Here is a 24,947-nt window from a genome sequence, read left to right as displayed (position 1 = left end):
TCTCCTATAAGAGGTCCTGTAAGATAATTTTTTTCCTGTTTAGCATCCGGGAATCACCGTCAGGTATTACTTCAGAGGATGATTGAGAATGTTATGTACGAGTGTAAGTGAAGTGTAGTCTTTTACAGTATCAGATCGACCATTTCTGAGATGTGTAGTTAATTGAAACCCAACCACCAAAGAACACCGGTATCCACGATCTATTATTCAAATCCGCATAAAAGTAGGGTTAGTTATAAGTAATAGAATTATAATTCTATAGATATAATATGTAGATATAAGTAATTTACTAGAATTTGAACGTTGGAACTCTCGACTTCGAAATCAGCTGATTTGCAAAGACGCGTTCACCATAGACCAATCCGGTGGATCACTGTAAGATAAAGGTTCAAAATTATTGGTTTTCAATTCCCTTTAAAGTTATGTATTAAAATTTTATCCTTTGCATTTAAAACTTTTAGAATTATTCATTAATACTATTTAGTTACTATGGAATTATTCCTATCTAGATAAAATCTGCCACAGTGTGATACATTTTGTTTTTAATAAACATCAAAATTCTAACTTTTGTGTTAATTTCTGTGCGCTTTATTGATACAATTGAACTAAAAATAAAATTCTCTATAAGTCTTGTTTAAAACTTTCTTGAGTTTAATATCCACTTAACAAAATTACTTTCCTTCAAACATAAAATAGTGTTTTCGACCCCAATTTTTTAGATTTCTCAAAGATCAATAAAAATACAGTTCTGGGACGGATATTTTCCAATTTTTCTGGTTAAATTTTATATAAAACTACTAAATTTATCCTTAATTTTTATCCCAAGAATTAGACTTAATTAATTTTATCACAGGTGAAGAAATCAGGGCAAAGTCGACACTCGCTTCCGAAGCATTACCCGAATCTAAGTTTATATCAACTTTCTTTTTATTTTCACAAATAGAAAATTTCCTTAAAGTTTTATTAGATTCTTCGTGAATCATTATATACATTTTTTTTTTCAGCCGTTATCAATCCACTGCAGTCTTTTCAGCACGTTTCCAACTGATACGAAATTATGCGATCTTCTGATAATTCCATCCAATGTACTTGATTGTATCATCAATTCAACAAGCCTTTGCACTTTTTATTGGGCGTTTAAAATCCAGTGGTATCCATTCAAGTGCTAATTTAGTCCATCTGCTATCAGTTTTTCTTGCTACATGGCCTACCTACCGCCATTTTAATCCTTTCGTGATTATATTATGTACTTTTTTCTGTTTTGTGATTCATTTAAAGTTTTTTCTATTCCGTTTGGTAGCTCCACATCGTTCCATATGTTTTTTTACCCGCAACTTCTGTATTGATTAAACGGTCAGTGCCGAAGTTTCGCTTCCATAGATAAAGACAGGCAAGATGCATTGATCGAAAACTTTTTTTTAGGCAAAAAGGAAACTTGTTCATAAAAACGAAGTTAAGTCTTCCGAATACCTTCCACCTTAGCTTAACTCATTCTTCTTCTTCTTTGATATGTTCGTTCGTACTTGATTGTTTTACTCTCACCTTTACATCCTTTGGCCAAGGTATATGTAATGAACTACCTGTACGATTTCTCCAGAATCAAACATTTTTCTTTTTTCGGCAAACTGGTGGAACAAGACCCTTGCTTTTAAGGTTTATCCATAGGCCACAGGGTTTGACAGCCACCTACAGTTTCAGTATATGTCTTTGTAGTTCTTCTGGTTCTTGTGATAAGAGAATTCTATTATTTACGAATCTTAGGGGGTTTAGATATGCACTGTTTATTCATATTAATCCAGTTTTCCAGGATTTTCTTCCTATTCCAGTTTTCTAAATTCCTCCTTGAAGCAGGCTGAGAAGAGGATGGTTAATACAGTGTCGCCTTGTGCAACGTTTTGTAAATTTATTTCTACTTTATATTCGAAGTAGGACATGTTACTGTCCTACATGTCCTACTTCGAATGTTACTACATGTCCTTTATACGTTCTACTGAACGTATATATATATATATATGTGTGTGTGTGTGTGTGTGTGTGTGTTCGTATTTTATTTACTTAGTATTTAAAACTTCTTATATATTTAAGTACTAATATTTTATTTTTTAAAGAATTACTTTGACACAGTTAACCACTTTTCCTTTTTAAATCTACTTAGAACTTTGTATTTTGTTCAATAATAATAATAATAATACAGAATTGGTTGAATGTGAATAAACTTTTTTTGCGAAAATTTTCTTTCTTATTAACATAATCCAATTTTTCAAATCAAATAATCAAAGATTCTTTTCTTCTCAAATGTCTTCCGTCAGTAAAATGTTTCTTAATATTTTTTTCTCTTTTATTACTAAATTTTGTAGTTATTTCTTTCCAGTTATCTTATTTTTCAACAAATTTTTCCTTCCTATAGAGATTAGTAACCCATACCATGTAATTCTTTCTCTCTTTTTTCTGTCTAGCTTCCGGTAATTACATTTCAGATAATACTTCACAGGATGATATGTATGAGTGTAAATGAAGTGTAGAGTCTTGTACAGTCTCAGTTCGACCATTCCTGAGATGTGTGGTTAATTTAAAAACCCAACCACCAAAGAACACCAGTATCCGCGGATTTAGTATTCAAATTCCTGCAGAAGTAATTGTCATTACTAGGACTTGAACGCTGAAACTCTTGAGTTCGAAATCAGCTGATTTGGGAAGACGCGTTTACCACTAGACCAACCCGATGATCATGGAGTTCTTTCTATTTCGACTTAACTAAACCTTTATCATTATCGGATTCATTCGAATCATCTTCCACTGCACTCCTTATTTATAATTAATTATTTAATTTCTCAATTTTAATAATTTAAATTGATATTAAAATAAAACATTAATATTACAAAATAATTTAAAAAAATACAATTTAATATTTCTATACAATATTAAAGAAAATGAAAAAGGAGATTATGTCATACTATGTAAGAAAATATGTGATATTATTAAGATGATATTAAAATTATGTAAGAAAATTTTTTTAACTTGTTTTCTGAACTTCATATTATCTTTTTTTGTACGAATCTCATGAAACATATCTTTGAAGGGATAAATTCCATCGCCAAAAGATTATGAATTAACAGGAAATAAAAATGTTGTGTGTAAAAATTATTGTAGATATTGTTTAAATAGAATTAATCTTTCTCGTAATAAAAAGTAATTATTAATAAAAGCGTTTTAATCTTGATATAATTCAGAATGTTTTTTTAAAAATATTGATTGTTCATAAAATCCGGTTGTAAGCTCAGTTAAAAAAAGTGATTCAATAACCGGTTTTTTAACTTGTTATAGTTTTATAAAAATCGTACGTTTTTTTTATTTATGTTTTGTGTTAAGGGAGTAAAACAGGTTTAAAAAGTTTCATAACGAATTCGTACATTAACCACTAAATTTTATTGAAAATTATAATACCAGATTCTATTGCTCGAGATGTAACATAACTGAAATATATTTTACATATATTTCAGTTAAAAATTTACATATAGTTTACATACAATTGTACATATAGCTTATTAGATATATGTAGATATATATATAAAAAATTTTAGTTTTAAAATTAGAGGCTTCGAAGACCTTTTATTTGAATTTAGTTTTTATAAATATTTAGTAAGATTTTTTTTAAATACTTCATTCGACTATCCAAAAACTATTATATTTACCTGTGTAAATTTTATAGATCAAAATTGTATTATTATCTTAATTAATATTCGACTTTATTTACTTATATTTTAATATGTTTGAGAAAATATTTGTCATCATCAGGTATAAATTATATTAGTTTATAAATGTAGATTGTTTTGAAGAATAATGCTCTAGTACAATTAATCACACCTAACGATGGTAACTTTTTCTCGAAAGACATCGTTAGAGATGCATATAATTAACAAATTTTAAAATGAATTTAAATAATTTTTTTTTAAATATATATTTGTATCTATTTAAAGAACTAGGAAACCGTTAATAATGTTAAAATTAATATTTTTTATTACTTTGTAGTCACAAGAACGAAAATTAATTATAAAAATTATCGTAGAAATTTTTTTTTCCCTTTTCCCCCAAAATTTTCTTTAATTTTGTCCTCCATTAATCTTACAGTTACAAAATATTGAATTTTGGGGATTAAGTTTTTTCACAATGACGAAATTATTCACTTTTAGTTATAATTTTTTTATCAAAATTACGTTGTTTTGTGAAAAAATACAAATTCGAAATTGTTTTTTTTTATGATAGTAAACTTTTTATGCCTGGTAATATTAATAAAGCCTAGATTTATTTTCAAATAAATTTATTGTAGCACTGAAGGCGACATCGATAATTCTTTTGGCATTTGAAGTTACTTAAATAATAAATATGACTTTCATATTATTGTAAGATGTCATGCGAGTAATATGTGACTTATCTTTAAAACATATATTTATATTTAGAATATAATTTTATGAATAGAAACAAATCTATTAACTGCAATCTAAACAATTCAATATTAATAGCTATTTATTTACGACATTTAAAAGTTAATAACTGTTTTATCAGTAATAAGTGGTGAATTTTTTTTAACATGACTATTCACAAGACAACAATGACATATCTAATCAACTATATTTTAAACCAGTTTTCAATGTTAACTGTTTACCTACACTAAAAAAAAAAAACACGATTCTTTTTTTCTAGATGCTTTAACTTCATAAAAAAGTTTGACATTGAACTATAGATACTTGTATAGAATATAACAGAAAGATTTTTGAAAGTAGTTCAAATATATTTTTATTTAAGTGTTCCTAAACTTAACAACTTATTTTTTCTAAATCACTCTCTCAAATTTTTTCCAGGAAAGTTTTTCTGTTTAAATTATCACAATTTTAAATTCAAGAAAATTTTATGAAATCCAGAACGATAAAATTAAATGATATTTCAAAACAAGAGTTGCAGATAAACATTTTAAACAATAGGGTAAAGCAATGAGGTACGTTTATTGAGCCACAAGTCCTTTGAACTAGTAAAAGAGTAAAAGAAACAAATATATATATGGATTTTTGTTGTAATTCATTAAAGATCAGATAGAATATTAACAAATTTCGTGAATTGGACCATTAAATTGGTTTTGTGTAATACCTATGTTAGTTATTCAGAACATAACGCTATTTAGGTAATCACTTTAAATAGATTAAAAATGCAATAACGAAAATTATCTACGTATAGACAAAACTGGCCAAACGAGTAACAACAGTGATGAGGCACTGGGACTCTCTCATCTCTTCGCAAAAAAGATTGAGACTTTGTGTGAGTGGCCGGCACAGGGTGATCTCACTGGAGGTATTGGCGTCAAGACCGAGTCCTGGCTTCTGGAGTGAAGTCCAGGAACGACATAGTCGGGCTTGGATACCCCTTCCTATGTAAAGATTGCAATGTAAAGATCAGCCCGTCAACCGACGGGCTGACCTGTCGGGCTAGACTTATGGCCGGCGGACGATAAGGCCCGTTTGAGTAGTAGACAACCCTCTGGGCTGTGCTTTGCTTTGGTGTGGATCCGGCCCGAGGGTACGGTGAAAAAAAAAAGAAAACGAATAATATTTTAACTTTAACGACTCTTCGATTTTGTTCCCGGACATTATTAGTTTCAAATTAATTTTCCATCCTGGTCTGGGTGTACATGGATGTAAAAACTTACGAGTAAATTTACTACACGAACAAGAGATGCAGCTATCCATTGAGCTTGAATCAAGAAAGCTACACTAGATATCCGGTATTATATAATCAATTTTTTTTTTCAAACATGTTTTTCCAACTAAAAATCAAACTGCTAAGAAATTTATATTCAGCACGTTCCAAAATAGCAGTTCCAAGGTCACTCAGGAAAGTTGGAAGAAAATTTCATATCACATGATATAAGTAAATAAAATCCGTTACTTAAAGTGATAGATTTTTATTTGAAAGTTTTTTCTACATTCAAAATCTGCTTTTTTTACCATCAGCTTCATATTTTCTATTCCCATGTAAAGATCTTGGTTCACTTAGGAAAACTTATTTATGATTTTTTTTCAAGTCTGTTTATTGTTGTTTTCTTAAAGAAATGCCAAAAATTGTCAAATCTTATTTCATATTTTTAAAAAATTTACTTCAAAAATTGGTTAAATTGCTTATACCGGTTACAAAAAAAATAAATAAAATTTAAAAAATATAATAAATTTAAAATAATAAGTTGTGAATCCAAAAAAATATTTATAATTTTAATAATATCCTGGTATTTGTATTTAATCTTATACGAGTATAACGGAAAAATAATGATAAATTAAAAATTTTCCTAAGCTTTTTTTATTTTTAGGGAAGATAATTAACGATGAAGTTTTATGGTAAAATTACCATTTATAAGTTTTAATAAACCAAAATATTCTAAAAAATCAAGAAATCCTTATTTTTTATTTTTTTCTGCTTCCCACCTCTAAAATCAACTTCCATACAAAATGGAAGAAATTTAAAAGATTCCACTGAAAAATTTACAATCAATAAAAAGGTACTAAAAATTATTTTTGGTAGTGGAGATTGAATTCTGATGAAATTTTATTGTAATAGTCTTATTAAAAGTTTAAATAAACCAAAAATGTTTTAAAAATTCAAAAAATCGTTATTTTTAATCTTAGATAGACTATCCCCCCCCACGCCGTCCTATTTAAGTACTTTGGTTTGGATCACTTAAACTATTATTATGTCTAGGAAGACCTGAAAAAAAGTGTTTAGAAAATATGGAGTAAATAAAAAGATAGCTTTTTTCAATTTTTGGTTAAGGGTGAAATTCCGGGCAAAAGTTTAAAAAAATCGCAAGATAAGCATATACAAATGTTCTGAGCTTAATATAAAGTGGGGTTGTGTTTGCAATATTTTGCGACCTCAAAAACCTTACCTCATCGCTGGAGATAATGACCCCAAAAATTTGACCAAAAGATTTTCCCATATACACGAGTCTGTATATAATTTATCAGAATCCGTTAATCCAGTCAAAAGTTATTAAGCTTCAAACATGTCAACACACGTACATACGTACGTATGAAAATTATCCCCCTTTTTTTGTTTTTTGCGGTTCCTCGGTCATGAAACGTCGAAAAATGAAAAAAAAAACTATACCTCAGTTTTTGAATAATTGCCATACTTTTCTTTTGCATTAAAGTTCTAGAGCTATGATGCCAGAAAATAAAAAGCTAAGGATTTAAATCAACTCATAGTTCCAACGTATTTGATTGTATCACACTCAGTTGATATCAGTTGGCCAAGATATATATCAACTAATAAAATGTATAATTTAATTTTTTCATAATAATGAAACATGTACTTACCGCAGCATTCAAACCAAGTATATCTGTCATTTTTGCTACAATTTTCCATTTGAATAAATTGTAGTATGGTGTCCCTTGAAATGAATCTCCAGCATTCAAAAATAATACGTGACGTCCACGAGATTCAGCATCTTCTGTATACATCTTAACCGCTTGTCGTAATCTAGCAAATCCACCGAAACATTTACCTAATTTTTTATCTACATCTGCACACTTATTACTTAATTCATTAGTCTCTTCAAATCTTGCATGCATATCATTTGTATGTAATACTGTCAATTTAAATTCTGCACTCACGTAATTATATTTTAATAATATTATATAGATTCCTAATAAATTTACTAATAATTTTTTAAATAACATTTTGAAATCTTTTATTATTATTATTTTTATTGGTGATTTTCTTTTAAAATGAACCTTTCGTTAAGTCTTAATGAATGTACCCTGTCGTATTTTTAATTATCACCTCATAAAATATTTGTTCAACTTCTCTATCGAGTTGATCCATTCACCTGAAACAAAATAAATAAAAGCAACAAATTGAAAAAAATAAATAACCCCTATTATAGTATAATAATAAAAAATTATTTTAAATTTTCTCTAGTAAAAATGATATTTAATAACCCTCTACAAACTTGCCATAAATTCACCCGTTTTTTATCTGCCTTTTAATAAACAATGTTTTTATTAAACAAAATGTAAAAATTAAACAGAATCTATACGTAAAATTTGTCGATAAAAAATCTAAACAATTTTTTACTTACATATAAAGATCCATTTACAGGAAATATTCTTTTTCGTTACCGTTCAACGAAATTATATCGGATGATTTATCAGGGTTAATATCTTTTTTTTATTCAAAATGATTATAATTATATTGTGCGTAAAAGCTATAATTAACCCCAAAGCATATCTAAAATGCTAATAAAAAAAAAAAAGAATTTATAATAGGTTTTTGAGGCAATTGACTCTAAATAGAATCACATTTACCTTTCAATAGATATCATTGAAATCTTTTGTTCATTTGAAGGTTTTACACTGATAATTGGATAAAACAACGAATTAATGCAGCGGTTGAAATTGGAACTGTTGCACGGAAAAACAAATATTTAATAATGTTTTCAAAACATCCGTTCCGCTGAGAATTTACAAGGTTGTAACCAGTTTTTTTGAACTAAAAATTATTTTATTAAAGTAAATGTTTTGTTGTTTTATTTAATTCATAGATTACAATGCTGTACTACCATTTCGGGCTTTTTTGTCTTTTAATTAACACTTCAAATACTAAAATTTATGTATGTCTATTTTATAAAAAATACACGATATTTTAGATGGCTAAATAATTAAGCCAAATAGTTGAGTTGTGCCCTAATTTCATGATTTTGGAAGTTACTGGAAACACAACTTTGACACACTAGTTTTATTTCCGTTACAACTTTCCAGTTATTTTAAAACTGGATTATCTAGTTATCAATCTACGAACCGAAACAAATAATTCTTGGTCATAATATGAAGATACTTTTTGACTTGTTGTTGTAGTTAATAATTTGTAAATGTTTTGAAAAGGGGGACTTTACCGTTACTGGTACAGTAAGACCATTGTGTTTATTTCATACAAAATCCTATTTTACATTTCTTTTATAAACTTGTTAAAATGGTTAAATTATATATTCGGATTATTAATGATGTAATTAAAAACTTATTACTTTACTTTCAACTTATCACCGTATATCCTTATCAAAATTAAATAAGCTACTACTTGATAAAATTTAGAAAACTCAACTGAAACGGTGGTTGGAGATGGATAGCTGAACCATCTCTGTTACTGGTATCTTCTTACAAACGCGTCCTATTGCAGTACACTATATCCCCTTCTTGGTATTATTATTATTAGTGCAAACATTACTTTAGAGAACTCCGGTAGACCTACTGCACGTCTCTATACGTTTACATTTTTTTAAATTTTAACGAATAACTGATATTCAACTAAAATTTGATGAAAAATAAAAGATTTTTACTAATAATAAAATATTTCCACCAAAATTATTTGTTACTGATATTTTATAATATACAAATATATATAATAACAAATTTTCTGTACCGATATTTGCATAAATATTGAACTTTATTAATAAAATAGATAAGTAAAGAATTTAAAATAAATTATTACTTTTTGATGACAATTAATATGACTAATGTTAGTTTTATAAGCAGGAAAAAAAATACTGATCACGATACAAAATCATGGATGAAATTCTAACGGTATTTATTATAAATTACTTCAAGAAAAAAATAACTATTTTAAATATTCAGTAAAATTTAAATGAATACAATTAGATTGATAAAAATTAAAATTAAATCGTAACCTGCCCTCATTATTACAAAAAGTTTTCTTAAATTATTTAAAAATACTTTTTCGAAAGAATAAATAATATTTTTAGTAAAAAAGAAAAGAAAAATTCAATTAATTTTTAATGACTTGTTTACCATAAGTAATTGCTGGGCTTCATAAGTACTAAACTATATTTGTTGTAACCGATTTCAAAAAGGAAGGAGATTCTGAATTCGATTTCTTAATTTATGTGAGTGTATAAATATCTATTTATACATATATATACATTTTATAAATATATTAAAGCGTATATTTAAGTACATTTTAGCTCTCATCTAAAAGGAACAATTTTGCCGTAGGTTATTTAGAAAAAACAAAATTTAGAGCAGTTTTCTCTAGTGGCTCCACTTCCAAATAAAATGATAGGGACATATTTTAAACAAAAATTATGTTATGTAAATAGGTGACAAAAAGATATTTTACATCATTTTTTTTTTTTTGTCAGTATTTAGTATTTGATTCTCATATCATATATTGTCTGATTTCAATACGGTATTTAACAAATATTCTCATGAAAATTCAAAAGACTGTTTCAAAAATTTAGGGTGTTAAAATAATTTGCTATCCTGACTTTTAAAACTGAATCTGAGCTCTGGTTCAGTACCCTCTCGTTAAATCGTTTACCTATATTAATTTTATGATTACTACCAAGACACTCGTTTCTTATTTTCAAAATTCTTGCAAATGGTCTTTTTTTATACTGGCAGAGAAATTTGTACGTTATTTGGATTAAAAATAATAAATAAAAATAAAAACTACTAAGTAAAAAGTTAAATTTCAATTGATAAAATATTTTTTACTAAAGAAATACCACTACTTAAATTGGGGTTTATTTATACATTGCGTAAAACTTTGTATCTCAAAAAAATACTGGATCAATCTCATTGAAATTTAGGTATGCTGAAGTAATGTATCGAAAGTTATACATGGTAAAAATTGATAAAGATTTGTGTTTTTTCTTTTTCTTGTTTAGCCTCCGGTAATTACCTTTCAGATAATACTTCAGAGGATGATATATATGAGTGTTAATGAAGTGTAAGTCTTGTACAGTCTCAGTTCAACCATTTCTGAGATGTGTGGTTAATTGAAACCTAACCACCAAAGAACACCGGTATCCACGATCTAGTATTCAAATCCGTGTAAAAATAACTGACTTTACTAAGACTTGAACGCTTGAACTCTCGACTTCCAAATCGGGTGATTTGGGAAGACGCGTTCAGCACTAGACCAACCCGGTGGGTCAATGAAGATTGGATGAGTCGGTCTTTAGTTACGCTTGATTTAAGTTCAAAAAAATTTAAGCGAGGAAGTTAGAACCGAGGTTCTTTATGGATCAAAGGTTTTTGTTTTAAATTTTAGATTAAAATGAGTTGAAATTTAAAAAAAAAAAAAAAAAAAATAACGAAAAGTCGGTATTTTTACTAGAACTATGCAAGAATTTTTAAAATATATTCTGCGTGTTCTTTTGAAGTTGATTTAAATTTTACAAATTTTATTTTTTTAATTTAAATTCACTCAGTGGCAATCGTAAGTTATGGAAAGTGAGAAAAAACCTTCTCAGAAATTTAAATTTTATTGTATATATTTTAACTATTTATAATTTTAATTTTAACGTACGGTTTTCTTTTTTTTATTCTAGTTTAATTTTCTCTATAGATATCTAATGACTGATGTTTAAGATTTTTTTGCTTTTCAATTGTAATTTATATTTTATAATACTAATTTATTTTAAATATTTTTGGATATCAATTCGTATATTTACTGATTTATTGAAATATCAAAAAAATTATCGTTGAAATAATAATGATTGTATTAATTAAATTTCTTAATTACAGTACTCTATAATACATGTATTAAAACGACTTTTCAAACAATTTTACATGTTATTCAATTTGATTATAAAACAATTTAATTTTTTAATTTGTGAATAACTGAGTTTACTATTCACCAACTAATTTCCGTGAATGCATCGTGTAACCGGTATATCTTGCATAATTAAAACAAAAGATTTAAAAATAATTAAAGATGGTATTCCTGATTCTGTATAATATAATGTAAACCCGAATAAAAGAAAAATATTATTATATATAGGCATATTAATCCCAAATAAACTCTTGACACTTCACATCGGAGTTAACGGACTTCTTCAAATGGTGCAGAGTTTGCACATGACGTAACTGGTAATATCAACTGTTAAGTTTTTGTTCATCATAATATTTCTCGGCACAACGTCAACCGAAAAATCAACGCAACTTTTTATAAAAAGGAAAGATGCCTGCATATGCAGTAGATGTGCAATGCATTAATAGATGATATTTTATTATGAAAATAACGAATAACTCTTAATTTTCTATGGAGTTGTGACTGTAATGATGTCAGGAATTCTTTGAATAATCTGGATATAGGTACAGTTTTTTTTTCTTTACGTTGCATTGAAAAAATAATATGAGAGAATTATGTGCAGATAGTTTATTACATATACATTTCCTACGATAATAGGAGGTCCGAAGTTATTGGTAGTTGCAGATGAAACATGTTTAGTTAAACGTAAAAACAATTCTAGTAAGATGAGAATATCTGAAAAGTTTTGAGCCTCAACATGAAGATGGCAGCACTCGTCATCAAAAGTTACGGAATGTATTCGCGCATGCGTTGAAAGGTACTCATTAAAATTTCAGCCATTTTGGACGCTTAGTTGTTATTTGATAATCGTTTGAGTAAGTCACTGTGAGTGTTCTTGTGTAAACTGAAAAAATCGAATATCGTGCCGTAATTAAATTTTTCCATTTGAAAGGCAATACGCCTACGCAGATTAAAACCGAATTGAACGCTGTGAACGGGGACTCTGTCCCATCATTTTACACCGTGTAAAGATGGCCAACTACGTTTAAACATGGTCGTTCCAGCTTGGTTATTAATGAGCGTTCGGAACGGCTAAAAACTGCAACCACCACTGATATCACCGAAAACGTTCACCAAATGGTACAGGACGACCGACAAATTAATGTTAGAGAGATAGCAGAAACTATGGACACATCGAAAGAACGTATTTGTAATATTAACGTGTTTGTTATATGAACTGAAGACTTGGATATGCGTAATCTATCCGCGCCTTGGGTGCCACATTTGCTCACTTTGAACCAAACAGCATTCGAATGAACATTTCCAAGGCTCTGCTGGAGCAGTTTAAGCAAAACGAGTTGGATTTCTTGCGTTGATCCATAACTGTAGATGAAACGTGGATCCACCACTACACTCCTGAGACGAAACAACAGTCAAAACAGTGAACTGTAAAGGGTGAACCTGCTCCGAAAAAGGCGAAGACAGTTTCATCGGCCGGGAAAGTGATGACGACTGTTTTTTTGGGATGGTAACGGAATTTTGTTTATCGATTATCTTTAAAAATGTAAAACAATAACGGGACAGTTTTACGTATCATTTCTTGACAAACTGAAGGCAGAAATTGCAAAAAAAATTCACATTTGAAGAGGAAAGTGCTTTTCCATCAAGACAATGAGCGTGCTCACACTACGACGTCCCCATGGCTAAAATTCACGAATTACACTTTGAATTGGTTGACCACTCACCGTATTCACCACATCTAGTCCCAAGCAACTTTTCCTTGTTTCCTAACCTTAAAGTTTCGCTTGGAGAAAAGAGATTTTCATCGGACGAGGAGATTATCGCATACGTAAACGCCTATTTTGCGGATAAAAACGCCAGCTACTATTTGGAAGGGTTAAAGAGGTTAGAACATCGCTGGAAGACTTGAAAGGAGACTTTTTTGAAAATTAAAACTATGTATGACAAAAAATACGTCTTTCTATGTTAGGCTGAAAACTTTTCAGACAACCTAGGTGTTTATAAGCCTCAGTGACAACGGGGAACGTTGCATGATTAAGCAGAGTTTCTTGTATAATTGATGACTTGACTTGCACAGTAGACATTAAAACAAGAATATCAAGAAGTAAGTAAGGTAATTAATCAGAAGGGAAGACTGCTGTGTGGAAAGTTAAATTTAACGTTAAACAAGGGATTAATGGAATGTTTTATTTGGAGTGTGATGCTCTATGGAGCGGATACGAGGACGTTTGGACGTGCACTCCTAGATCGTATAGTTCCAACTTCACCAAATACCATTCGTTCAGTCAATTAAACCTGTACAATAATCATTGCATATAAGTAATTATACGTCCCAGAAATACAAAGTTTAACTGATATGAACGTTCAACATCTCACCGTAAATCATTTAGAGAATTTTTTTAGAATATGCTAAAAGGATTTCACGTCCAACAAATAGAAATGTGTCGGCTGTGGATAGAACAAAAAGGGTGATGTACAAACAAGAATTTGATTGACTCGTACTTATATGAGGTTACGGTGAAATCAACGCTGTTATAACGTGATCTTTCCTATCAGATTATTGACATCAAAGCTTATTAGCTTTCAGAGGTCTGAATAACGTGTCGATACACCAAGATAGAAAAAATATTAAAATATTTAAAATATTTTAATGATAAAATAAATAGAAATAGTTTTGTACAATGTTATTTTTCTATGGTTTTGAGTTAAATTGTGTAAAATGTTCAAATAAGTTTAATTATGAAAAATAAAAGAAACTGATCGTTACGTATTTGCGATTTTTAATGAAGAAACACACTTGTTTTATCACAAAATAAATTATGACTAACATAATAAACAGTAATTATAGCTTTTTCATTATCGGCAAAATAGAATAGCCCAATCCCTAAGCCTGTTAAGAGATCCAGGTTTAGTTAATTTGATAATAAAAATTATATAAAAGATAAAATGTATATGTAAGAGAAGACAAGATTTAGAAATTATAAATCAAGATGTACAATATAGTAAATATATTTAAATCGAATAATAAATTTGTAATGAAACGTTTTTAAGATCAAGCATTTTTCTGCGTACCATAGAAACATTTAAACTATTATTTAGCTCTTCAACGAAAGTGTTTGTAAAAGATTAAATATTATACATATATTAGACTGTTTACATGACTGAAGATTTATTTAAGTTATATTTTATAACATCGTTTTACAGTTTAAACAAAAGATACCAGTGTTAATAAATATACACACGTACATATATTCTCACCTTAGCTAACATTTATTTAATTATTGCTGATCAATACTTTTAGGTATATAATTAATTGTTTGCATTATAGAGTAGGCAATATGGTAGTTCTTAATGCAGCAAATACCATAACGTATTACAAAGTCCACGTTATCGAAATAAATTCGCTTATTCTGCATTATTCCAATATTAATATAATCTGTAACATATTTTGCATTGTATAGTATGTTAGAGATTACATTAATAACTACAAATGTTATCCCAACTAATACTTGAATTAATTTATGTAAATTAACCATAAATATGGTATGTATATGTAGACTAATGAAAACTAATGCATAGTATTAAATATTGATGATGAGTTGGTATAGTTGTCGTGAACTGTTTATATGTAACTATTTTAATATGTAACTATTTTTATTTTATGTAAATGACGTACAAAATTTATATCATTTAAAAAATAAATTTTGTTATTTATATATTTGTTTATCAGAACTGTTGAAATAAATTGTTCTATCACACAACTTAATATAAAAACCTATTAACTCGGCAATCCGCTAAAAAAAAAATTGTCAAGTTTATTAAGAATAATAGTTTATTAAAAAATTTAAAAATATGAGGAGGCAATTGACCTATATGTTTATTTTAATATATCAGTACAAGTTTGTAAAAAAATAAATAAATAAAAAAAATAGACAAATTTCGATGACAATAATTTTATGGAGGACGGTCTTCTGCTGGTCCTGTTGTAAATAATTTTTTCTTCTGTTAACAAATGGGAGATCTCAACAAAAAAAATTAACAGTTTTTACAAACAGTATCGCCAAAAAAAATTAAAATTATTATTTTTTTATTATTACTAATTTGCCAATAATAATAGGCTTGAAACTTAAGCATGTTAAATCAGTTGAATAAATTGTCTTATTTTATACGTTATTTTAAACTATTACCTAAGCTATTCAGTAAAAAAAATAAAAAATAAAAATGTTAATGGATACGAAATGAAAATCTTGAATCACATGAAAAATCAAACCTGATCAGAATCGAACCCAGAAACTTAAGAATAAAAGAGTGAATCGCTGTCATTCTGCCACTGAAATTGTTGGAGTTGTTATATTCAAACAATTTTAATTTAAAATATTAAATTAGAAAGTTAAGGGTGAAAATGTCATATCCGAATTCCAAAATCCTTAACTTACTCCAGTGTAGTAATTTAATTACTACGTTTCCTTACGTATTCCTTTTCTAATTTATTTATTTACATTTTATGTCAGTAATTTTGTTTTTACAAGATATCATGTTGTGTAGTTCTAATCATATTTAAATCAAAATAAATTTCTTCTTCAAAAATGCTGTAAAAAAAAAGGAATACTATAATTTAATATTTATTTATTTTTTTTTTTTAATTTTTATATTTGATGTCAACGGAGTAGTTGTACATTTACATTTCTCAGATTACATTTACTTGGCTTAATTGGCTTCCTACATTAGAAACCATAACTGAATTTTTTGAAAATCAAGTTATCTGTATATGTTATCTGCATTTTGTTTAAAATCAACTTAACTGTACATAAGGATAAAAGATGCGCAGAAAGACGAAGAACTGATGACGGTGATAAGAAATAAGGCAGCTTATTTACAAGTGGATGTTAAAACGAGTGGAGGTCGTAGAACCATTGTTCACATCAAAGATATAGATTCTGAAACGACAGATCATGAAATTTAGCATCAGTAGCCCAGGTTATTGGAGAGTTAGATGAATTTAAAGTATCGCCAGTGCGGCCGGCCTATGGTGAAACGAAACACGCTACTATCGTTTCTACCATGAGAGCAGCGAAGAAATTGACTGAACAAAGAATATGAATTGGATGGATACTGTGTAGGACGCGATCAGAGAGTTGGACGGTAGATGTTATCGGCGTTGGCAAAAAGTACATCTGCTGGATCTGTAAGGGACCGGAACATATCGGAGCGCAGTGTCAAGACCCGATAGTATGTATGTTTTTGGTAAGGAGGACCACAGATCTGTAGTGTGTACGATATCAACATGAAAATTTTGCAATTTAATACAAATAGAAGTAGACCGGCGGTAGATTTCTCTTGAGAGCTTGCTAGGAGGGAGAACATACCGGTCACCTTGATGTCCGAGCCTAATGTGGCGATGGTCAGGAGAGATCGTTGGTTGGTGGATAGGTTTGTGGATGCAGCGATTGTGTTCCCTATTGTTGATAAGCCGGTAGTTAATATGGTGTCGGGAGGGAATACGTCTGGGTTGACCTGGGAGAGTGGATTATATACAGCTACTACCACTCCCTCTAATGCTAGGGTGGAAGATTTTGCCGAGTTCCTCGACTGCCTATTCGAAGAAATTAATAAGAATGGTGGAAGGAATATACTAGTAGCAGGAGACTTTAATGCGAAATCTACTGAATTCGCTGGTTAAGTGACATCTGTCAGTGGACTTTATCTCAGTGATAGGGTGAATGCTTTTGGTTTGATTTGCGTTAATCGGGTTAATCCTACCTTTATCAGGGGAGACTCTTGGTCGTACATTGACCTTGAGTTTGCTTCAGAAGAACTTGTTGGCTGTGTAAGCGGCTGGAAGACCTTAGATGAAGAGAGCCTCTCTGACCATGTATTTATCAGCTTTGAGGTGGATTTTCAGTTGAAAAGGACATTTTGAATAGAAATCTTTCCTCTAGACAAGGATATATCCATTTCGCTAGAGTTATTGGATTCAGGCTTCGGGGAGAAGTCACTCTTGAGTAATTTGTTGAAATCGTAGTTGATGAATGTCAGAAATCGCGAGTTATGATCAAGAAGCATCCGACGCGGCACGTGTACTGGTGGAACGCTGATTTAGAACTGCTTCGGGAACGAACATGGAACTTGAGAAGGTATCAGCGAGTGAGTAGGAGAGAAAATTCTGATGAAAGGTTCGAAGCATGATGGCGTTTTGTGTAAGCGAGGGCAGAGTATGATTATGCCATCAAAAGGACTAGGAGTAATTCTTGGAACGACATGTGCGAGAGCCTGGACAATGTCCCTTAGGATAGAGGGTTCCAGGATGTAACTGTATGCTCACGTTGTGATTGTGATACTACTACCGGCATGAGAAAGAGAGTTCGTTGACGAAGGATTGCAATCGACGTCAATTGGAAGGTGTATAGAGAAGGATTGCACTGTGGATGGGGTTATCATACTCATCTGTTTTAACGGGAGCTATTTTGGTGATTACAGACATTCCCCCGTTGCAACTGGCGCAGATGCGTGTTGGGATCTCGCAGGAAATGGACAGGGACGTTGCAAAAAAGGAGATGAAGGAGGCTTGGCAGGCTAGGTAGGATGTGTCCAACAAAGGGCGCTGGGCACATCGACTGATCAGAGAGATCGGACCGTGGGTCGGGAGGGAGTTCGGTGAGCTGAATTTTTCGCTCACCCAATTCCTGACCCGCTACGAGGTGTTTAGAAAATACCTAGCAGGGCGACGTAGAGCGGAGGACGAGTTCTGCCCTTATTCTGGTTACTGTGATGTGCCAGAACATGTCATGTTTGAATGTCCGTGGTGGAACAGGGAGCGAAGAGAGTGCTCCCTGCACTCAGGTACTGTAAACAGTACCTGTACCTGTACGGGACAGGTAGCTGTAAACGGACCTCTAGAAACCGACACAACGTGTTTCCTGTAATGCTAATAGATGAGTACAAATTCACGATAGTGTTTAAATTCATCTTCCGAGTTCTGAAGCAAAAGCAGTGGGCGGCGAGGGGGTAGGGACAGCTCCCTGTGGAGCTGCCGTTTGTCCGTGCTTGCCTGGATGGGTGGCAGTTATTATGCACTGTGACCTTAACTCCTGATCCCCTTAACCATGAAAGACTGTAGTACTGGTGCGTGGGTCTATTATGGACTACACTCATTAGAGGCAAAAAAAAAATATGAGAGAAGACCGACCCGGCTGCTAGAGCGGGGACCCGGGAACAGCAAAGCCGGGCTTGGATCGCCCACCCTAGTGGTTTGAGGCTGGAAAAGAAAGATCAAAACCGGTAGGTCGATCTGCCATGCCGGACACACTGCCGGTAGATGGGTAACACGTCGTTTGAAGGAAATCCATTGAATAGTTGAGTCATATAAATTACGCTCTTAGAAGGGAGCGTAACTAGCATTTTTTTGTTAACCATGTCAAAGACAGGGGGCTTTCTTTGAGTTTCGCTCCTTTTCAATCACTTCCCTAGATGAGAAAAGTTTAATAAGAAGATTCATTGATTCGGGCTCTCTAAGAAGTCCAAAATTTCCTCTTTACTAACGCTATAAATGTTAAGTGGCTGAAATAACAATCGCATATGACTAAAAAAAGATCGGGTTTCTCATTATTACTTCCAGCCCAAGACTCATGTGACTTCTTTAGTGGAAGGAACTGAGGCGATGGCCGCTGAAGTTTCCTCGTGGCCTTCCACAAAGAGTAATTATCTCTTTTTGATGGTGAAACTGAGGTAATTTTTAAATGTCTCCTTCTTGATAAGACTCGTTTGAACCTTCAAGCAGCCCCGTTTAAATATGTCTTATCCTCTGGTCTCCTGTAACATTGCCACCTCCGCCTGAGCCGCCTCTTGGTTGTAATGAGATCCATTATTTCTCATTAATAATCCGTTTCACATTGCTCTAATGTTCTAATTGCCCTTGATCTAATTTGGCTCTGAATTTTAAAAGTAAATATTATTTTTTAAATTGAAAAAATAGATCTTTATTTTACTTTATAAGGACTTTTTTAAATCAGTTTTATTTTTATATAATTATTTTTCTTTTTAGTAACATTATCTCATGTAATTAAAGACTTTTATTAATGTTTAACAAAGGTTATCCTGCATTGATTTTGTCTCAAGTGAATGGGAGGCAGTCTAATAGTCCACAGATTCATTACAAAAAAAATATTCTGTTTACAACGAAATTTAATGGTTAAATTTTTTTTATTCATCCTGACCTTAATAATCATGATAATCTTCATTTATAGGAGGTTCCCATTCAAAATTAAAACAATAAGCTCTGAAATCTTAGTTAGATTTTAAAATTTTTTGTACGTAAAATTTATTATAAGCGATTAAATATATAAAAATTTTTATTTCATATTTTATGTTGAAACACTGCCGAAATTACAAATCAGCAATAAGATAAATTATCCTAGTGATTTCATTAAAATGTGTTCATCTATCTAATAATAACTACAATAAATTACTTATAATAAACCTAAAAGAAAGTAATAGAAAATCAAAATAATGGCATTATCTGACAGCTAAAAATTATTTTAAATTAATATTTTTTTTTTATAAAACTGCTTGTCACGTTACGTAATTTAAATAGGTATATAAAAACAAGAATTCAGTTGCTTTACGTATTCAATTCGTTCCGATATAAACTAAATACGTGTTACATAACGTATGAATTGCCTAAAGGGATATACTGGCTCTTAATAATTTATTAAACAAGTTAATAAATTTATTCTACAAAAATTTAAAAAACAGAATTTTTTGGTGAAAAAATTACGCCAATTTGTACTATGAAAATGATTTTTTTTTTAATACTGTATTTAGGTTATTAGTTCGTAAATTTAAATAAAATTACAATAAATTCTTTTTGATTTGAAAAGAAATTCATTTTTATGGTTTAATGATAGCAGCAAATTATATGCATAAACTCTTTTATAATATAAACACATTCATTAATAAAAATCAATAAAACAATCATATCTAATTGCAGGTCAGCATGGGATGTCCTATAAATAAACTATTACTTTATGAGAGGTCATGGCAACTAAAATTTAAATTTTTTATGAAAAAAAATATATATATTCCTTCAATTTCCATGAGGGAATAGACAATTTTTTATTATTAGAAAGTAGGCCAAAAAATAATTTTTTAGTAGACCTCCGTGGCTAAAGTAGGTAGCTACTCGGCATTTTGTTCGGAAGTCCCGGGTTCGAATTCAGTTTCCACCGGGCTAATGATGATAGTTGGTTGATGATCGCTCTTTTATTACTATTATTTTTTTTTATATTTTTTTATTGATAAAGAAATAATCGGAAATTAGGATGTAAGTTGAAAAGTCGTAATATATTACAATTTATCATAATAATGGTTAGTCATGTAATCATAACCGTAATGGTTTGAGATGACCTGTCATGAGATATAAATCATTTATGAAAATGGTGTAGTCTATTCAAAGAATAATAAATATAACATGTCATATTTAATATAAAAAAATGTGAGGAAAGAAATTGTTTCCTTTTTATCTGTTTATTGTATCTCAATGTGCCGTTGTTTATCAGAGTACTATACAAATAATATTTAACTCTATTATAAGATAATCTTTCTGTTCTTCCCTCTGTTCTTAACAGAAGTTATACGAGTATAATGAACATAGTTATTGTCAAAGAAAGAAATTTTGACTAATGATAGCTGTACCTAATAAACTTAATAGTAATTATATACTTAGTATTTACAATCCGGGAGAGGAAAATTAATTGCAACATAAGAATTTCATTATTGTTGAACTGAGTAATCTTTTTTCTTTTTTTTTGGTCGGTGTCCAATTATTCTACGTACGTCCTTGGTTATAATGAAAATGCATTATAAAAAATTAATTTTTATTAATTGCTAAAATAATATAAAAATTGTATAATATTAAGCTTTTAGACCTGTTTTAATTTTTATATTGATAAAACATTATTTTTATACTTTTATAGGCTTATAATAAATTATTATTTTTTCAGGGATAATTATAATCAATCTTTTAAAATATATTTTTGTTTTAACTTAATATTTTATCTGGAGATCAAGACGTAATAATAAATAAAAAATAAATGATTTATTAATTATAATAATAATAATTATCAGATGCGTCCAATCAGGTTATATGTATTTCAATTTTAATGTAAATAATTATAAATAGATGACTTAATATTAATTCTTATAAAAAAAATCGAATGATCTGTGTAAATCTTTTTAAAATGATATCTTTATATACAAAAATGATGTATGAGTTTTATTAATTTAATAAAAAAATAAAAATTGTAAGCACGTAAAACACGATACAGCTTGCGAAAGGAGAGAGAGAGAAATCTTTGGTAAATTAAGTGTAATTACCCGATTATTATATAACAATCATTGAATACGTACGTGTAAATAACAATTTATAGCCTTTAATTTACAGAAAAACTTGTTAGGTAACGAATGAGAATTGTTGGAATTCTATTTCATTCATCACTTTCCTTTAGTGTTACCTTGAAAGATATTCTTAATATTTATTCTTCTTTTCCGTGTTCAGAAATAATATTATAACAAAATACATTATATTAGAATATTTTAATTATATTTCTTTTAAAAAAATACATTATTATAATTTTGGCGGTAATATCAAAAATTGCGTACCAGGTTTTGTTTTACAAATCTACGTTTTAGGGTCCAACTGGTTCATCTAGACCAAAATATATATATTGTGTTGTTATTACTGAATTATTATTTACGTAAACATTTTTTTTACAATTATAATAATTTATTAACAAATCAATATATTTAAATAAAAAAAAAAAAAATTTAAAAAAGAAGAAGAAGATGAAGTCTGATTCAAACCGATCTGCCTTCCCCTGTTAAGATCCAAATATTTCATTAATTAAAATTTTATTTGGCTATAACTCTGGAACCAATGAAAATAAGTAACACTTATGATGAAGAGCTATCAATGAGAGCTTATTATTGCTTTTAAGAAAAAGTTCAAAAGCCAAATGTTTTAGATTTTGGACTTTTTAGGACACTTTTGGTTCAATCGATTGCAATCAAAAGGGGAGGTGCACAACTAGATGTTACAGCAGTCTTAAATTAAAAATGTCAACATCTTATGGCAATCGTTTTTGAGTTATACGTAGAGACGTCACGCCGAAACTTGTCATAATGGATTTAGGGATGGTCAAAATAAATATTTCCGTTGAAATCTAAAAGCCGAAATTTTTCGCGATTACAATACTTCCTTTACTTCGTACAAGGAAGTAAAAATGTAAATTTTAATGTTCTCACAAGGAAGTAAAAATGTATATATGTAATCTAATGGGCGTACAAGAAAGTCATGTGGTGTTCTCATCAGATTTTTTAACTTCAAAGTTAAGGCATTAATTAGTAATTTTACTCAGGTAATTTAGGTTGCACGGCATTTTAAATTAACCTGGAGGGATCTGAAGAAAAAACAAATATTGCTCCAAGCGAGTATATACGAACTTCCATGCAATCAAAGTTAGAGGTGACAAAATCGGTGTCATCTCGGAGTAGATGTTTGAATCTAATTTTTTCGCACATTTGTGAGTTACATTGATGAACGGTCAAGTAAGATCAAAGTACCACGTTTTTTCGATTGAAAATAAATCGTGTAATGATGTTACTCACTTGGTCAAGTTACCAAGTGAGCTTTTGGTTACTTACGTACTTGGTCGATTCCATTTTCTACAAGGATGTCATATTATTACAAGACATATTGTTTTCATCCTACCACTACAGGATGAATTCAATAAGTTACGAAACAGTATTAAGAATACTATTAGAAATAGTAATTTTGTTCATCACATCTCTTTTGTTGTGATCTAGTATATAAATGGTTAAAGGTATATAAAGGTATATAAAGGTATATAAAGGTTAAAGGTATATAAGGTTAAATGGTATATAAAGGTAAAAAACCTTAGCTCAACATAAATACCGTATTTATTCGAGTACCCCGAACTTTTTTCTTGGAATTGGAGAGAAAAAATAAGGGTTCAGGACTTACTTAAAACATAGCCTTTAGCTAGGATAGGATCATTTATGTAAAGTAAACGTTTTCTTAGAAGTACCTAAATTCAGTCACATAAATATAGTTACATAACTTTCCTTTATCAATACCGGATGCCGCTTATACAGAATACATCATTAATTATTAACATCCGGTTCATATTATCGATAGGAACGAAGTTACAGTATTTTTATAAAACTGATTAATTCTGTATAGGCTGCATCCTATTTTAATAACACTACAGTTACAGTATCAGTTACCCATCCATCGTCTTCTTGTCTATTCGCCATAGTCATTGTACTGTTTGTACATGTGGATGGTTATGTGCATTTTATCTGTTTAGTTTATCTTGGAAAGTTTAATACGGTAATTTATTTGGCTTGTGAAATCGCTAAATCATTAAATAAAGTTGATTTTAAAGCAAGCCGTGGATGGATAAAACGATTTTTTGCACGAAATGATTTGTTAATAAGACGAAAGACGACCATTTCTCAACAACTTTCAAACGCTTATGAACAAAAAATATTACATTTTCACAAATACATAATAGATCTTAGAAAAGACAAAGGCTATTTTCCTTCTCAAATAGGAAACGCTGATCAAACCCCGTATATTTTGAAATGACATTTGTCAAAACCGTAAACAATAAAGGTGAAAATTGTTACGATTAGCACTGGTGGTAATGAAAAACAATGGTGTAGTGTTATGCTTTACATTACTTCTGATGGATCAAAATTACCTCCGTACATTGTTTTTAGAAGAAATACTCTTCCTACCGTACAGGTAAATGCAGTTATTATCAGAGCACAGGAATCAGGTTGGATGGGCGAAACCTTAATTTTAAATTGGATCAGGTGTGTATGACAAAAGCAATCAGGAGATTCACTTAATAAAGAAAATGCCGGTATGCTAGTTATGGATAGTTATCGGGGGCATATGACTGATAAAGTGAAAGACATTTTAAAAAAGGATATGACAGACCAAGTAATAATTCCAGGCGGATTGACATCTCTATTGCAACCACTAGATATCTGCATTAATAAACTGTTCAAATCTGCATTAAAACAACTGTACAGTAAATGGATGGCTGATGAAAATTTCTTTTTCACGCCTACAGGAAGAATCAAACGGCAAGATTTTAACCAGATTTGAGTTTAGATAAAAGACACTTGGGAAGGTATTTCCACGCAATCAGTAAGGAAAAGTTTTAAAAAATGCGAAATATCTAATTAACTTTATGGTAGTGAAGACGATCACCTTTGGCAGAGCTACGTGGAGACTACCGATAACTCTT

General features: G+C 30.0%; 1 protein-coding gene across 2 annotated transcripts in view; it reads right to left on the bottom strand.

Annotated features, from left to right (window-relative positions):
• The window catches only part of LOC142331191 (protein 5NUC-like), a 121,287-nt gene that overhangs the window by 80,414 nt on the left and 15,926 nt on the right, over positions 1 to 24,947 (bottom strand). For both annotated transcript variants that reach the window (XM_075376923.1, XM_075376924.1), the window contains exon 2: positions 7,359 to 7,870. In XM_075376923.1, coding sequence (XP_075233038.1) covers positions 7,359 to 7,721 — 363 coding nt within the window. In that variant the 5' untranslated portion in view covers positions 7,722 to 7,870. The remainder of the gene's footprint in view (positions 1 to 7,358; positions 7,871 to 24,947) is intronic.

Source organism: Lycorma delicatula, chromosome 10, assembly GCF_047948215.1.
Source record: "Lycorma delicatula isolate Av1 chromosome 10, ASM4794821v1, whole genome shotgun sequence".
Lineage (NCBI taxonomy): Eukaryota > Metazoa > Arthropoda > Insecta > Hemiptera > Fulgoridae > Lycorma > Lycorma delicatula.
This window is presented reverse-complemented; position numbering and strand designations above follow the sequence as displayed.